At 38.1% G+C, this 17,513-nt stretch overlaps 1 protein-coding gene across 4 annotated transcripts in view; it reads left to right on the top strand.

The window, feature by feature from the left end:
* TPK1 (thiamin pyrophosphokinase 1) overlaps nucleotides 1-17,513 on the top strand; it is a 188,466-nt gene that overhangs the window by 114,294 nt on the left and 56,659 nt on the right. For all 4 annotated transcript variants that reach the window (XM_036429143.2, XM_036429147.2, XM_036429145.2 and 1 more), the window contains one exon: nucleotides 15,448-15,559. In XM_036429143.2, coding sequence (XP_036285036.1) covers nucleotides 15,448-15,559 — 112 coding nt within the window. The remainder of the gene's footprint in view (nucleotides 1-15,447; nucleotides 15,560-17,513) is intronic.

Here is a 17,513-nt window from a genome sequence, read left to right as displayed (position 1 = left end):
CCTCCCCTGCTGGCCATTTTATGTCCACATGGGGTTGGCCATATTGTGTGTTGGAGTGATGGTCAATTTGCATATTACCTCTTTATTATATAGAATATAATGTTTATATATATAATTTATATATATTTCTTTATATAATTTTAATTTATCTTTATAGTAGAAAGTTTTACAAATATCCCCCTTTTTTCCACATTGACCCCTTCTAACTCATACAACCCCTATCCCAGGCCTTTACCACACTATTGAACCCCCTCACCTATGTGCCTTTATGGACTTGTATGAGATTTTCATATATATCTAGGAAAACAGATCATAAAGTCTATGTTTATTTTATTTAACTAGTTCCAGATTGCACTCTAGAATGGTTTTACAATGCCAAGCCAGAGTGTAGGAGGGTCGTTGTTATTTTTATTATTATTATGTTTATAAAATCATCACCATAGCCCTACCAACATATAAATGATAACATGTCTTCATTTCATGTTTAAATTCTATAAAATAACTCAAGATGACTCTCATTAAATTTATTATGAAAATACATAATTTTGATGCAAATTTATGATGCATTCATGGGATTCATTTTATCAAATACTGAATGTTATTGTTTCAGAACCATCTTTTATCCTACATAATAAAAGCCAGTGTCTGAATGGCAGAACAACTGCTCAACCAGTTGCACTGACCACCAGGAAGCAGATGCTCAATGCAGAAGCTGCCCCTTGTGGTCACTATGCTCCCACAGTGGGATGGCTGACCGGGATGAACAGTCACTCAGAGGGCAGGTACACAGCTGCATGGCTGACTGGAATAAGTGGCACTCCCACAGTGGGCCAATCTCCACAGGTCACACCCCCATCAGTGCCTGAGTGCCGTGCACCGGGCCTCTAGTTAATGTATATTTTTATTGATTTCAGAGAGGCAGAGAGAGATAGAGAGGGAGAGAGAGATAGAAAAATCAATTATGAGAGAGAATCATTGATTGGCTGCCTCCTGCATGCCCCCTACTGAGGATTGAGCCCACAACCCAGGCATGTGACCTGGACTGGAATCAATCCAGGACCCTTCAATCTGCAGGCCGATGCTATGTCCACTGGGCCAAACCAGCTAGGGCCAGAACCATTTTTTTTAGAAGAAAATGCCTATGGGTATCTAAATATGGGTATTTAAAAGATGAAAACAAACTTTTACTTCAGAATTATTACTTTTAAAATCAAAACTTTAATTATTAGATGCTTTTTAACATGAAAACAAGACACTTGGATACAATTTATCTATGTTTGTGATGTCAGGAATTTATCTTGGGCAATTTCTGGGCTGCAAACAACAGAAAAAACAAACAAACATTTGAGTCAAATAATGCTAATGTATGTTTCTCTTTCTCTCTCTCTCTCTCTCTCTCTCTCTCTCTCTCTCTCTCTCTCTCTCTCTCTCTTAAGCCACACAAAAGTCATTAATTCTAGATTTCTCTCAGACTAATGTTTTATAAGGTTTATTTATTTTTAATTTTCATTAAATAGGAGTTATTTCTGTCATGCACAATTGTATGCCCTCTATCATTTATCTTTTTGTGAACCATCACCAATTTATTATTACATACATATACACATGTTTTAAGTAAAACAAATCCCTCCCTTTTTTTGATTTTTGTGAACAATACTAAAATTCTAATTAGGATATACAGTCATTAATACACAAATCTATGGTTTTATATCTTAAAGTATATTCATGATCTGATTTTTATTATTTAGGAAGAAAGCATATTATCTTAGCTATTTAAGTTTACAGAGGTGACATTTCTTCCAACAGAAGCTGTGACCATCAGTGAAAAGACAAAACAAAGAAAATCCTTTTTTAAGGTACAGAGGGGTGAAAATTAAAAAGCCTTATGTTATTGTACTGAGCAGTCATAAAAATGACTGGTGCACTTTCAAGCATCATTTATCAAGCTTACATTTAAGAGGGGGAAATCACATTGTCCACCCATATTCATTTAAGTGCATAGAATACTTGTCATAACCTAGATGCAAAGTCTGAAATGTAAATCCTGACACATCTCAGTCTTAGCAGCTCCTCCTAGCACACCTGAGCTCTGCCCACCTGCATGCTGGAGCTCTGCCTTCTAGTCTGCTCTGATTCTTTCACATTTTCACCCATCACTCCTGACTTTGCAGTGTTGTCAGCTTTTACATCTCCCCTTACTTTAAAACCAGATGAATTTGAAAGTTTCCTGTTTGGTAAGAAACACTGAAATATAATATATCAGGCCTGCTGCTCTTGCATTAACACATTTAATCTCCATGGTCAAGGGAAGAGCACTTTGTCATATTCAGATCAGCCCTTAGAACTATATTTCTAAGAGCTCATAAAATGTTGTATTTACCTTAATTTTGCACTTTCTACACTTTTCTGTGCCCCTTCTGTCTCCACCACACCATGAACACTTTTCAAATAGCAGAAATATTTTGATTTTTCAAATTTGCCCCATTTGACTATGGAAATTTACAATAGTTTAGAAGAGAAAGGACTGGAAATTGAAAATGTGCTAATACTTAAAAGCATATAGATTTTATACAATATATTGTTCTTTCACTTGCAAAAGTATGTTATTTGTGTAAACAATATTTAGATAACAGCTTTCCTCATTTGAGGAAGTAATACCTATCTTTACTTGTAGAATGCTTTCTTTTTTGAAAGTGAAAGAATTGGATGAGGTTGTTTACTAATACTCAATGCTAACAAGGCATCATTTTTAAGCTCCAAGAAGAGGGACAGAGGGACATAAATATAAACAGTTTCAATGGGGAAAAACTTGGCTGATTTTTAAAAATCTTTTTCTACTTTAAAATATATATATAGATTTCAGAGAGGAATGGAGAGGGATATTGAAATATCAATGATGAGAAAGAATCAGTGATTGGCTGCCTCCGCATTGGGACCTGGTCCTGACCTCCTGGTTCATAGGTCAACACTCAACCACTGAGCCTCCATTGCCAGGCCCCATTTTCTACTTTTTAATGTCAAGTTGTCTCTTGAGGAAAAGAAAAGAAGTCGGATAAGACAGTTTCTACAGAATGAATCCTAACTTTTCTCTGTTGGATGTAATGGCAGCCCAGCTCCTATTACTCCAATGTCCAATGTTTCTAAATATTGAACAATTAATTTTTAAGTGACTAAATTTTTTTTAAATAATTGAGAATTTAAGATAACCACAAAATTACCTTTTCCCAATAACTTCTCATGGCAGTTGTAGTGTCCAACTTAGGGTCAGAAGATGAGGGTTCAGATTTTTACTGCTACATGAATAATATATCCAACAGCAACTCTGTGAAATTTACAGAGGTGCTAGGATGTAAAATCATGGCATTTTAAAGACAAATAGCAATTTGATTGTATTGATATTTCTTTCATGTAATAGGCAGTGTTATTGGATCTGTATTTTGACTGTAGCCTTAAGTTATGACAGCATGAATGACCTTGAATGGGGACTGAAGCTGCATGGGGTAATGCAGACAGGGGTGACATATTAATGTAGGTTATGCAAAAGCACTGCATAGAAATTGTAACCTGTCTTCTGCCTCTTGTTTTCTCTGTGGGCTTATCTGACAAAATTAGAGAGTAATTATCAAAGGAGACTGTGTCACCCTGAAAGTACATCATTCACACATTAACCTACTTAAGTCATTTTTTGTTTGTTTGTTTGTTTGTTTGTTTGCCAGGACAAATAATGCCAAAATAGCTAAGATGTAGTTATTGAGAGCTATGTGCCAAGCACTCCTCTAAGTGCTTTATGTGTATTATTAATTTAATCATTGCAATGACACTGTGAGGTTGCACTGCTCCTCTGTTTTACAAATGAGGGGATTGAGGAATAAAGAGACTAATTTACTTGTTCAAAGTCATACAGCCAATGAGTGGCAGAAGAACAGCATCTGATCCCAGACAGTCGCACCCCGGAATCCACCCTGAGTCTCACTATAGTGTGTTTGCCAGCACAGTGATAAACATAAGCTAAAAATGTAGCAACAGAGATGAATGCAAGGGTTTTCTTATAAAAGTCCTCTGAGTGGACCTTATTAGGATTGTATTAATCCTTACTGAGATAAACAACTAAGTGGAAAAGCAACATTTATTTAGAGATAAGTAAAGAGATAACTCACTGATTGACAACCATGCCTACAGATGAAAGATCCTGAGCTTTCAAATGTTTTTCACCCAGGATGGTTTTCAGGTTCTACCCCAGTTGCATCCATGTGTGTCAGAGGAAATGCACAACTACCATGACTATTGGGACGTTAAATGCCAGACATTTAAATAGGATGCTACTAATTATTAGAAAAAAGGTTTCTTATGACCTGCCTCTTAATGTTCCCTACAACAAATAATTACTGGCATCTATAAAAAAATTCAAAATATTTTGTCCTTTTTTAAAAAATATATATTTTACTGATTTTGTACAGAGAGGAAGGGAGAGAGATAGAGAGTCAGAAACATCGATGAGAGAGAGTCATTGATCAGCTGCCTCTTGCACACCCCCTACTGGGGATATGCCCGCAACCGAGGTACATGCCCTTAACTGGAATCGAACCAGGGACCCTTCAGTCCCCAAGCTGATGCTTTATACATTGAGCCAAACCGGTTTCGGCTATTTTGTCCTTTTTTTTTTAACATCTTTCTTTAATTTTGAGGGTTTTTTCTAAGTAGCTAGTTGTGTGTGTGTGTGTGTGTGTGTGTGTGTGTATATATATATATATATATATATATATATATATATATATATATATATTTTACTTCCATTATGTTATTGGCTTTTAGTATAGTGTGCCCAATAACACACACTTTGCCCAATAACACACATTTTTTACTTTGGAACAAAAAAGTCATGGTAGAATTAACTGGTAAACAAATACTAAGTCTGTGATAGTGTTTCATTTGGATTTGGAGAATGAAAGAAGACAAGATATTAAAATGCCAGTGATATTCAAGACAAAACCTTTATTTTTATTTTTTTGTAGTCCCCAAAGACTGTTTTCTTACAGATGACTTCAGAAATTGAACCCTCCAAACATCCTCGGTGCACTGGCTTTTCCAATTTCAAGCACTCAACAATGGGAATAATGTAGTGCTTCTCTTGTCCAGGTCTAGAGGAAAAAGTGCCATCAGTTATTTAGAATCTGATTTATGCCTTTAGAGAATAGCTGCCACTGTGATTTCAGGGAAGCTGGGTATCCAGGAGCAATTTTCAAAGGACTGAAAGCTGGTGCAGGGATATGAATAAACTTTGAGAAGCTCTGACCTTTCCTGTCAGATGATAAGACCATAAATATGTTGGTAATTCTGCTTTGTTGTGATTACCTGTCCTTTTCAGTCATTGTGGAGTTTCTAGGATACCATAAATTGGTACCAGCAAAACTAAAACAAATTTTTTATTATATAAACAAAGTTAGAAGTATAGAAAATATAAGATAGAGAACACTGGAAGCAGCCCCTTGTGAATTGCTCCTGAATTATGTGTGGAGTTCAAGGACCCAGTTTTGGAAACTTTCTATTACCCCAAACAAACTTAAAATGACATTTGGCCACATTTTATTATCTACTTAAGTGGTATTAAATAAGTAAGTTTGGGAATAGGAAGACAGGTAGTTATTGTACAATATTTAATTCTTTTTCCTCCCACCATGCGAAATTCTTTATGAAATATGGTTCACTTTAATGTAATCTTTTTAATTAATCACATACATCATAGGGCATTTTAGTATATATAGTGTTGCTAAGCATAAAGTGTCTGTTTGATTGTCTTATTATCTTAATTTCATTAAGAAGAGATTTAATGATTGTTGGGGAACTTCTCCGCCCCCCAATTCTATCCTACTCTTCCCAAGTTGATAGCTAAAGAAAGAATAAGCATTAGGGAAAAATCAGTCCGGCTCACACACAGAGAAGGGGGCAATGAAAAGCTGGTAGTTTTTATTTAGAAACAAAGAAAAATAAAACTTGCCATAATTATACTTTCTATTTATTTATTTTAAAAATATTTTTATTAATTTCAGAGAGGAAGGGAGAGGGAGAGAGAGTTAGAAGCATCAATGATGAGAATCAGTAATCAGCTGCCTCCTGCCCCACACCAGAGATAGAGCCCACAATACCGACTGGGAATTGAACTTGGGACCTTTCAGTCCACTGCCTGATGCTCTACCCACTGAGCCAAACCTGCCAGGGCCATAATTATACTTTTTAAAAGGAATCCATACACTATTTGAACAAATGTAAAAAATGACATATATACCTAATCTGTTGTATAGACATTTAAAGAAGCAGAAGGGACACAGAAAGTGAGAAGGAGAACAGCAGTGGGAAGAGAAAGACATGGGAGTGCAGACAGGCATCTGGAAAGGGATGGCAAGGATTGAGAGTGTGCTGGTTATCCATTGCTGCATAATAGATACCACAAACGTGTGGCTTAAAGTGACAGGAAACATTTATCATCTCAGTTTCTCTGTGTGTCTAGAATTTGTTTTTGTTTTTCTGGGTATTTCAAGCTTGGTGCCTCATGAAGTTCAGGTACGCCAGGTGTCACTCTTGATTCCAAGGTGGAAAGTTGATGCTTGCTGGTTGGAGTGAGCAGAGACAGCTTCGTTCCTCTCTGTTTGGCCTCTTTGGGGCTTCCTCATATCCTCTTATCATGGTGATGGACTTCTCCAGAGCAAGTGATCTGTAAGAGGAAGCAAGCAAGGGGCCCCCCTTCATATTTGTATGAACCCTCCTTCATCTGCTCATAAATATTTTTGATAAATATTGTTGATAAATATTTTCTAAGTAGAGTGAGATCTTTTTATCAGTACACTTTTTTTTATTTCTAGCTATTAATCAGTCATATTATTAGCACTATGTTCCTTCCACCATGCTATAAATGGAACAGAAATAAAGGGTCTTTGCCTTTACAGAAATTTTATTCTTTTCAAGGACACAACATGAACACATTTGAGAGATATGTGACAGCAAAGGAAAAAAGCCTGTGTTTTGTAGTATGAATAAGATGTAAACATTAGAAGCATGTGATCTATGTTAACGGGACTATATAGGGAGTTTTCATAACAGTGTAGAGCTTGCCTTTTGCTTTGGGGTTTCTGTAGACTAAGATCGGAGAAATAGCAGAGGAACAGAACAGAGAACATGAATGATTCAATCATTCTGTGTTATGTAGAATTACATTCACCTGAAGGCACCTGAAAACTCTTTGATTCAAAACATATTTCAGTGCAACCTGTCCTGTTTCCATTGTTAGAAGTTTTTGCTTCTGGAATAAGCACTGTCCTGAGAAGTCATCATTTAAAGTGTCTGTATCTTATGGAAGAGTCAAGAGTAGATTTCTGACAAGTTAGTGTGCAAACACTCTCCATATTACCTTTTCCCACTGGATGAAAAGGAAGCATAAAGAAAGGACAGGATGCATGGTAAAAAAAAAAAAAAAGGGGGGGGGGGGTGCGGGCAAGAATACATAGGTGATAGAAAGCAAAGGATAAACATTGATTTTATTTTGAAACTAGTGGTCTGGTGCACCAAAATTAGTGCACTCAGAGGTTGGAGTTCCCTCAGCCCAGCCTGCACCCTCTCATAATCCAGGACCCCTCAGTTACGGTCCCTAGGCCTGGCCTGAGATCAGGGCCTATTGGGGCTTTCCTTCCCCTGGCTGCAGGCAGCTGGCCCCACCCCCACTGTTGCCACTGCTTGCCATCTGTGCAGCACTGCCCCCTCCCTCCCCTGCCACTGGTGGCCTCCCTCTGTAGGTGACAGGCATGGGCTGCAATGGCTTGGCCAGCCACACATCTCCCATAGAGTCACTGCTGCTGGTGGCCTGGGCCTCCCTCTTTCTTTACTGGGTGGTAGGGCCAGGCCTGCCAGGGGCCATCTGCCTACCTGATCGCCCCTAACCACTTGCCTGCCTATCTGATCACCCCTAACCACTTGTCTACCTGTCTGATCACTCCTAACTGCTTGCTTGGGGGCAGGGCCAGCCGGGCAAGGGGCAGTGGTGGTTCTAGTCTCTGGTCATTCCGATTGTTATGCTAATGGTGGCTGGCTTATTATTATATAGGATAGTCTTGTGTTTGGGGATTAATAAGGGTATTAGCTGATCGTTACAGTTTTCTATTATTTCTAACCATAGTAGGTATTTCATAAATATTGTTGACTTTTGAATAAACAGCATTCAGAGGTTTTATTTTAGATAGGCATTCAGTATTGCCATTAACCATTTAATCAGAGAGTAAGTATGCCTACCTGATATTAAAACATGCCTCATTTCAATGCCATGTTATTAAATGCACCCAGTCCTGGGTTATGTCGGACCTGATGTACATCATTTCGTGGTTACATTACCATCTCCCATTTATTTATTTAAAAAAAAAATGTTCCATCATTTCAATGTATGTACATATGTGCTTTATGTTTTTTGCTATTTATTTACCACAAGTAAAGGTCAGGAATTATTATCTTTCTTTAAATTTTTTTTTTTTTTACTGTTTCACTTCATTACTGCTGTGTATGTGCTCCATGTGAGTAACGTAGGTGCTTTTGTAGGTGGGTTCCAACTTACGGCGAAAATTGCATCAGGTTGTGCCGTAGGAATGGTTCTCCGACATAACTAGAGGACCTACTGTAATACTGAAAACATAAATCAGATGGAAGTTATTAATTTTAAAACATCATTGATATACTCTAGGTGTGGAAATAATAAATATCATAGTTTTATTTTTTTTTTTCAATCCTCACCTGAGGATATGTTTTTATTGATTTGAGAGAGAGAAGAGGGGAGAGGGAGGTAGAGATCAAAACATCCACCAGCTGCCTCCCCTATGTGCCCTGATCGGGGATCAAACCCACAGCCTTTTGGTTTACAGGACAACACTCCAACTAACTGAGCCACCCAGCCAGAGCCAAAACATCATAGTTTTAGATGCTGTGTGCAAAATTAGTATGCCAAAGCAATATTTTTCTAGATGGTTTCCATGAAATGTATATTCTGTGGGTAATGACTTGTTTTTTGAGGGATAGGCAGGGATCCGTAGTCAGTCAATGTGGGAAACACTTGCTCAGGTGGCCGGTTTTTGCTGCAACATGACCTAGAACATCACACATGCTGAGCACATGCACTGTGACTTCAGAAGAGAATTTAAGAAGTACGTAATCTAACAAATAGTGCTCTGTGAAAGGCACTTGAAAAATGTGACTCTGGCATGATTCGAAACTCTAAAAGCTATCTAGAGATGAATATTGTATTTTCAGAAGGAAATATTCTAAATTAAAGAACTAGCTAAGTATATTTACATGTAAATTAGGCTCAATTTATGCTCTTTTTAATAAAATCAATACACTTTTGCTTTTTTGTTAAAAGTATTTTTATTTTCATGGAATGTATTGGGATGACACTGATTAATAAAATTATATATAAGTTTCAGATGTACAGTTCTACAATACATTATCAATATATTGTACTAGGCCCGGTGCATGAAATTCGTGCATGGGGGAGTGTCCCTCAGCTCAGCCTGCACAATCTCCAATCTGGAACCCCTCAAAGGATGTCCAAGTGCCCTCTCACAATCCAGGACTGCTGGCTCCCAACTGCTTGCTTGGGCCTGCCTGCCTAATTGCCCTTAACCACTTCTGCCTGCCAGCCTTATCACCACATAACCACTCCCTTGCCAGGCTGATTGACACCTAATTGCTCCCCTGCTGGCCCGATTGCCCTTAACTGCCCTCCCCTGCAGGTCTGGGTCACCCCTAAGTTCACTCCCTTGCCAGCCTGATTGCCCCTAACTGCTCTCCCCTGCCAGCCTGGTTTCCCCAACTGCCCTTCCTTGCAGGCCATCTTGTGCTGGCCATCTTGTGTCCACATGGGGGCAGCCATCTTGTATGTTGGAGTGATGGTCAATTTTCATATTACTCTTTTATTAAATAGGATTGTGTGTTCACTATCCCAAGTCAAGTCTCCTTCCATTCCTCCCCCCCTTTACCGTCTACTTCCTCACACTACCCCCATTTCCTCTGGCAATTACATTTATGGAACAGAATAAATGAAAATACACACATTTTCTAGTTCTGAAATTTTATATCTTCATGCTCACTGGTGAGATCCTTTCTCTTGTGATTACTTTCAGCCACATAAGCACTCCCACTATGAAAACATACCAGTCCAAACATCTGTCTTTGTGTGGGGCAGGTAACTTCTCTGGTAAATGTAGTATAGATCCTTCAGTTTACTTCTTTCACTATTCTTCCACGCAGGCTATGGAATTTCCTGCGGTGTTCATGATAAATGTTTAAGCACCAGAGGTCAGCCTAGTACTTAATTAATTTACAAAGGTATTCCCTCACACTGGGTGTACCTGTGTGCCGGAAATTGTAGTTGCCATTAGCCCTAGGGTGTCAGTTCAGCATCAACAGCAATTTGGTGAATAGTTATCCACTTTATAAATGGGCATTGCCATCTGCTCCTGGAATCTCTTACACTCTATGGAAAGTATGTTTATGCCTGTCCTGAGTTCAGTTGCTTTGTGAATGATCTTGTTAAATTGCTGTGTTTTTTTCTGATGTCCACACTAAGATAACTTTGGGTAAAACTTGGCATAGCTATTGGATTTCAGAGCTGTAAACAGGATTCAGATGACTCTGTCTTTGGTATTTCTGCAAATCAAAATCTGGGGCAAACTTTATCTTTTCTCTCAATCATGTCCTCCTCATTTTCAAAGAAGAGGTAACTGTGTATCTTTTGCTCTATACTTTCCTGATGCTGCCTGTCCTTAACACACTCACAATTGTGATTTCTAGCATAGTTATCAGGCAACGTCTTTGCTCCCTTTCACCATTTCATATCTTTTTGAGGTAATTAATGTCTTTTAAATAACCATAATTGGAAAAGCATAGTGTCTGATTGACTTTTGTTGCAACTTTACTGTATAGAAGTGCCTTTGACTTCAGAGGCTCAGAACAGGAGACAGAGCAGGAGCTGATTGATTGAGCATGGTGATTCATGAGCATGGATGGAAGTAGCTGGTTGGTCAGGTGGCACTAGTCTCCAGTAATGGCATAAATCTTCAGGGAAGTTCTTTAATGCCAGGCTGTGTTCCTGCCTGTGTCAAATCACATATAGGCTGGCATATATTATAAATCTAGAAATATGATGAATGAATAAAAATTCCTTTTGTTGTTCATTTTTGAAAGATTTCACGTAGATGTAGAATGTAGAAGAAAAGCATAGATAGCATTGCTCTCCTTTAACCATGCAAAGCTAAACCTGCATGTTTATAAACACAAGATCAAGCTCATACGGCTGCTTATATTTTTGGAACAAAAGGAAAAAAAAAGTGTGAATTGATTGTGTTATCCAGTCTGTGTGTTTTGCCAAATGCATAATGTCATGTAATCACCATTACAGTGTCACACAGAATATTTTCCCTGCCCTGTTCACCACTCTTTCCTCCCAACCCTCCCCTCATCAGTGAATGTCCCAGCACTGCTGTGTGGCCTTTAAACTTCTTAATTGTCCCTCCATGGTACTGACTCCTGTCCATCTTCAGTCTCACACCTGCCTGCCTTCTGCCCCACGCCCCACACCTGAGCATGTCCCTGACCTGTAATATTCCTGTGGGTATTTTGTTTTGTTTTGTTTTTGTTTGTTTGTTTGTTTTGGGGTTTGGGGGTTTTTTGTTTTGTTTTGTTTTTTGCCTTCCATGAACTCATCATCGTTCTCATTTATATAGCTGTGTCAATAACTGGCATGGAGATTCATGAATGAGAAATACAGCTGCTGAAGAAAAGGGCTATTTCACATCTCACTCATCCCTCAGTCAGTCCTGCAGATTAGGCATGTCATTCATGTGCCCAGCTACTCCAACCAGGGGCAATTTTTAAATCCTTCTTTTTAAATTCTACAACTTGATTTCCATACATGTAAAGCAAATGACAAAACTAGGGCCAATATACTTTCTTCCACTTTTCCTCCCTTCTGCCTTACAACAATCATAGCATTACTTTTACACGGTAATGTGTAGAATACTTTATAACAATGATAATTTCTATGCTTTTGCTCTAATTCGATACAAAAAAAAAAACCATCAAAGATTATTTAAGAACAATATTCATTTTTATTTCATTCCTGAGTTTATCTGTCTGTATTCTAATTATACCCCTTTCTTTAATTATTGTTTAGAGTTATTAGAATAGTGTATCTACTTTTTTTCTAAGTCTTGTGTGGCTTTGTAGAAAACATATTTGTTGTTTTACTTGTATAGATCCTAGTGTTGAGTCACTAATGCTCATCAGTTCATGGCCCATTGTCATCTCTGCCTCAAGCCTTCTCATTGATTGGTTGACGCCTTCCTTTTATCCCTGTACCACATTCTGTTCTCCTACTCTTCCCACAGACAAAACATGTTAGTGTGTAAAGAATAGTTTTAAGTTCTGTTATTGGAAAAAGTGTCCTTTGTCTGAATATATTTTAACTTGTGTGGATGGGTTATGTAATCTATCCCAGTTTTGTTTCCTTCTACATATTACGTTTTCACCATGCATTGTGTTTCCAATCCACCCCGGTTCTCTGTGTGCATTTAATCCACTGCTTGGTATACATTGATATTTGTTGCCTATGTGTGTTTTTTTCCCAATGATGAACATCAAGTTCAAAATCCTATATAATAATAATATGCCGAAACCGGTTTGGCTCAGTGGTAGAGCGTCAGTCTGCGGACTGAAAGGTCCCAGGTTCGATTCTGGTCAAGGGCATGTACATTGGTTGCGGGCACATCCCCGGTAGGGGGTGTACAAGAGGCAACTGGTCGATGCTTCTCTCCCATCGACGTTTCTAGCTCTCTCTCTCCCTTCCTCTCTGTAAAAAAATCAATAAATATATATATTTTTTAAATCCTATATAATAAAAGGGTAATATGCAAATCGACCTAACCATGAAACAACCACTCCCTATGATGCACACTGACCACCAGAGGGCAGATGCTCAATGCAGGAGCTGCCTCCTGGTGGTCAGGGTGTTTCCACAGGGGGAGCACTGCTCAGCCACAAGCTGGGCTGATGGCTGGTGAGCGCAGCAGCCCACCTACATGACAGCACTAAGGATGTCTGACTGCAGCTTAGGCCTGCTCCCCACTGCAAGCAGCCTAAGCCATCAGTCAGACATCCCTGAAGGCTCCCTGACTGTGAAAGGGCGCAGGCCCGGCTGAGGGACTCACCGCCCCCCAAGTGCACAAATGTCATGCATCGGGCCTCTAGTGTAGTATACACTGAGTGGCCAGATTATTATGCGTTCAGAGTTCATAATAATCTGGCCACTCAGTGTATATCCTATAAAATAAAAGAATAATATGCAAATTGTCCCCTCAGCCAGGAGTTCCACCAGCAGGCAGGCCAGCCAACCGCCCATGTCCCCTCCTTCTGGCCAGGCTGGCCGTTCCCCACCCATGTGTATTCATGCACTGGGCCTCTAACATATATACATATATACATATATATGTTAGAGGCCCAGTAATATATATATATATATATATATATATATATATATATACACACACACACACACACACACACACACACACACACACACCAAGCAGTGGATTAAATGCACACAGAGAACTGTGGGTAGATTGAAAACACAGTGCATGGTTAACACACACACACACACACACACACACACACACACACTCACACTCACATTGAGTAGCCAGATTATTATGTATTCAGAGATCATCATAACCTGGCCACTCAGTGTGTATTTTCTTTACATTTTTTTGCATTTGAATATATTTATTGTAAGGAGTGGCTATAAGGTCAAGCCTCCAATGGAACTGTGGCAGGCCCACAAACAAGTCTCAGCTTGGCAGGCAGAGCCCTCTTAGCATAATTAAGCTTAACCTTATAGCCTCCCTAGTTCCTTCCTAGGTAGGCAGTGGGCTGTGGGAGGTGCAGCAAGTGCTGCCAAAACCAGGTGAAACTCACAAGAACATTGTAAACATGTTTACCACTACCCTTGTTTTGATCTCACTATAAAATAAAGCCTCAGCTTGCAGACTGGATCTTTCTGTGTCCTCATCCAGGCATGGGAGATCCACAGAGCCCCAGCTGTACCCTCTTTAATTCTTCACTGCCCCTCCTCAGGCTCACCGAACCCTTGGCTGTGCTGGCGAGGCACAATTTATACGGCCTTTTAACCCTGTTTATACCTTCTGCTTAAATGTTCGAAAACACATTATGTGTATGAATTATATAGGTAATGAATATCCAGATGGACTTGCATTAAATTTCAAGGACTTATATGAAATCTATACAATTATTTGCCTATTAACACCAATCCTTTGACCAAGACAAATAGAGCTTACTCATATGTTTAAGCCTTATAGATAGTAAAATAAAGTTTTTAGAAGCTTACAACATAGAGTATAAAAGCAACGTTGGAATAAAAGTATAATGACTGCAAAAGGACTTTTAGATGCCTTAGTCTGGTAATAAATTATAATTATACATACTTTAAGACTATTTTATTAAAATAAACAATATCCTTTGGAACTTTTTCTTCTGAGATATATGAATGATAAAAAACAAAACACTTTTTTAATTCTATTATTGAACGCATGCATGCCTTGGCATTTCCCCACAAGGACTTGAGGTATCTTTCTATACAGACCATGTACCCAAAGGATAATAGAAGAGAAATGGGAAATCATTTTTTTGTAGAATAGTAGTTTTCAAATATTCTATTTAAAAGGAAACATTGTGGGTTCAATTGAGCATTACATTTAACTTTAATCTTCTTTTAAATGGAAACACTTGAAAGTTGGTAGATTATGAAAGTTTTCATAATCATAATGGAAGAAGCATAATAGTTTGTTAGGGCAGGTACTCTGTTTCCGGTAGAGGTACTCACCAGGCAGCTCCTAGGCATCTGTAGATATAAAAAACAGGTTAACCACTATTAGGGTGGACATTGAATGCTGAAATTTATAATCTCAGAAAAAGCAGAGGTTTTTATTTAAGAACCAATACTTTATTTACACTTGAGCATGTGTTTGAGAAAGGCTCTAGAATTCTGCATCACATAGTGCCACATCTTTAGTTTGTAGAGCCAATTTAGTTTCTGAAATTGGCAGGTGGAACTGATAGGAACTGTTACCTCTGTGTGATTCTGGACACATTTAATCTCTGCAAGCTTCAGTTTCCTCATGTAAAAGTGATAACTAACATAAACTACCTTGTAAAAGTGTCACTAGGATTAAGTCAGGCGAAAGCTCCTAGCATTAATCAACACATACTATATACATTTGTTATTAGGATTAAGTATGATAAACCATGCTCCTAGAATGTACCTGGTGCTTCCAACCAGGTATTCGGATTTCATTAAATCTCTTTCTCTTCTCTGTCTTAATGAACTTCCCTTCTCTGTTTCAGGGAAAGCACAAATTGCATGTAGACACTGGAATGGAAGGTGATTGGTGTGGCCTTATTCCTGTTGGACAGCCTTGCAATCAGGTTACGACGACAGGCCTGAAGTGGAACCTCAGTAAGTAAATGCCTTGCCCAAAGTGAGGCTTTCTTCCTTTCTTTTTTAAATTTATCTTTGGGATATATCTACGAGTGGAAATGCTATGTCTCTGTTTAACCTTTCTTGGAACTGCCAGATTGCTTTCCAAGGTAGCAACATCATTTTATATTCCCACCAGCAATGTATGAGGGTTCCAGTTTCTCTACGTCTTCGTCAACACTTGTTATTAAAGTTTATTACACACTTTAGTCTTATCTCATTATGGTTTTTGTTTGATTTTTCCTGGTAACTAATGACATTGAACATATTTTCAAATGTTTATGGACCATTTGTATATTTTGTTTGAAGTAATGTTTGTGCAGATCTTTTGCCCATATTTTAGTCACATTGTTTCTTATTTTAGGTTGAGTTGTGAAATTCCTACATATTAATATATTCCAGATACAAATACTTTATCAGATATATAACTTGAAAATATTTTCTCAGAATCTTTGGTTTATCTCTTGATTTTCTAAAATCTCATTAACTAAATTCATTTAATTTTGATAAAGTCCAGTTTTTCCATTTATTGATTGTATTTTCAGTGTCGAACCTAAGAACTCTTCAGGATTTTATGTACTTGAAACCTAGTTTACTTTCCCAGAGAGGTAGCTATTCTAACTCATGTAGCAAGTTCTTTTCATAATCAGACCTCTGATATTTTATAAGATTAGCTATCTTACTAAATTTTAAAATGTTTTCCCAGTACTTACTAACTATATTAAGTTCTAGTTCTACTACAAGTATCTGATTTAAAAATAAATAAATAAATAAATAAATAAATAAATAAATGAATGAAGTAGATCTATTCATGAAATAATGCTGATGCCAAAAGAGCCATTGGGCCTTGTGAATTAACTCTAATCTCTTTAAGTATCACAGTAATTTAATCAAAGAGCCTGGCTGATTACCAAAGGGCTTATCCCCTGATTGACCAATAACGGTATAGTTATAAAAAGTAAGTAGCGAACCACGTTGTCATTCTTTTGTAGCATATAAAGCTTTCAGGTTCCCACGAGGAAATAAATATTTCAAGAAAGAAATAATTTGAAGATGAAAAGATACCTTAAAAGAACTGTCCATGAGCCATTGCTGAGACAATGAGGGGGAGTTAAATAGTCAAGTGTCCAGAGAAGTCATCAGGTTTGAAAGGAGAGTGAGAACAGATCTTCATTGTACAGAGTATGGGACAGGCCTTGAAGCTGGTTAGCTAAACTGACATGACCTCTCATAAGAAACTTTCTAGAAACAGTCCAGTAAAAAACAGTCATACTCTCTAAGAGTTCCCATTCTTCCCAAGGGCTGTTCCTACAGTGGTGAGCCTCTGCCTGAATTGGAAGTGGTCTTACTTTTCAGAGCTGACACCAGGATAGGAGGAGCATTGAGCAAAGAAAAGTGAGTGTTGGCCATCTGGGCAGTAGCCTCGCCTCCTTTGTTGTACGGTAATGTGGGAGAGTCATAAGATTAGACATGCTTCTTCTTCGGGGCTCTTTAGTACATCCTCTTACACACTGTGTACCACTGTCATACACATATTCTAATTCTGATTCATGAAGTTTATTCCAGGATGGGGGACTTTGATATGATGAGGGGAGGGCTTTTAACCTTCCTACCTGGGTTAATGTTTGATCCTGCCTAAATGCTACACACTATTACTTATTTATATATTTACAAATTACTTTGACTTTTGAAATCATTTTTCTCTACAACTTTTTGAAAATAATTAGGAACTTCATGGAGTATTCAAAGTAATAGAGTTGAGACACAATGTTTAATTTAATCTCTGTTAAAGGTGCTAATTAATGGGATCTCCCAATAGGTGATATAAACTCATTAAAAAGTAATAAAAATTACATGAAATGGCATAATGTTGACTTGAAGAGAAGTAGAAAGATTTCTTTCCCTGTGTTAGAGCCACCAGAAATGGTGTTAT

The sequence above is a fragment of the Pipistrellus kuhlii genome, unplaced genomic scaffold (assembly GCF_014108245.1).
Source record: "Pipistrellus kuhlii isolate mPipKuh1 unplaced genomic scaffold, mPipKuh1.p scaffold_m20_p_10, whole genome shotgun sequence".
In the NCBI taxonomy this organism is placed as follows: Eukaryota; Metazoa; Chordata; class Mammalia; order Chiroptera; family Vespertilionidae; genus Pipistrellus; species Pipistrellus kuhlii.
This window is presented reverse-complemented; position numbering and strand designations above follow the sequence as displayed.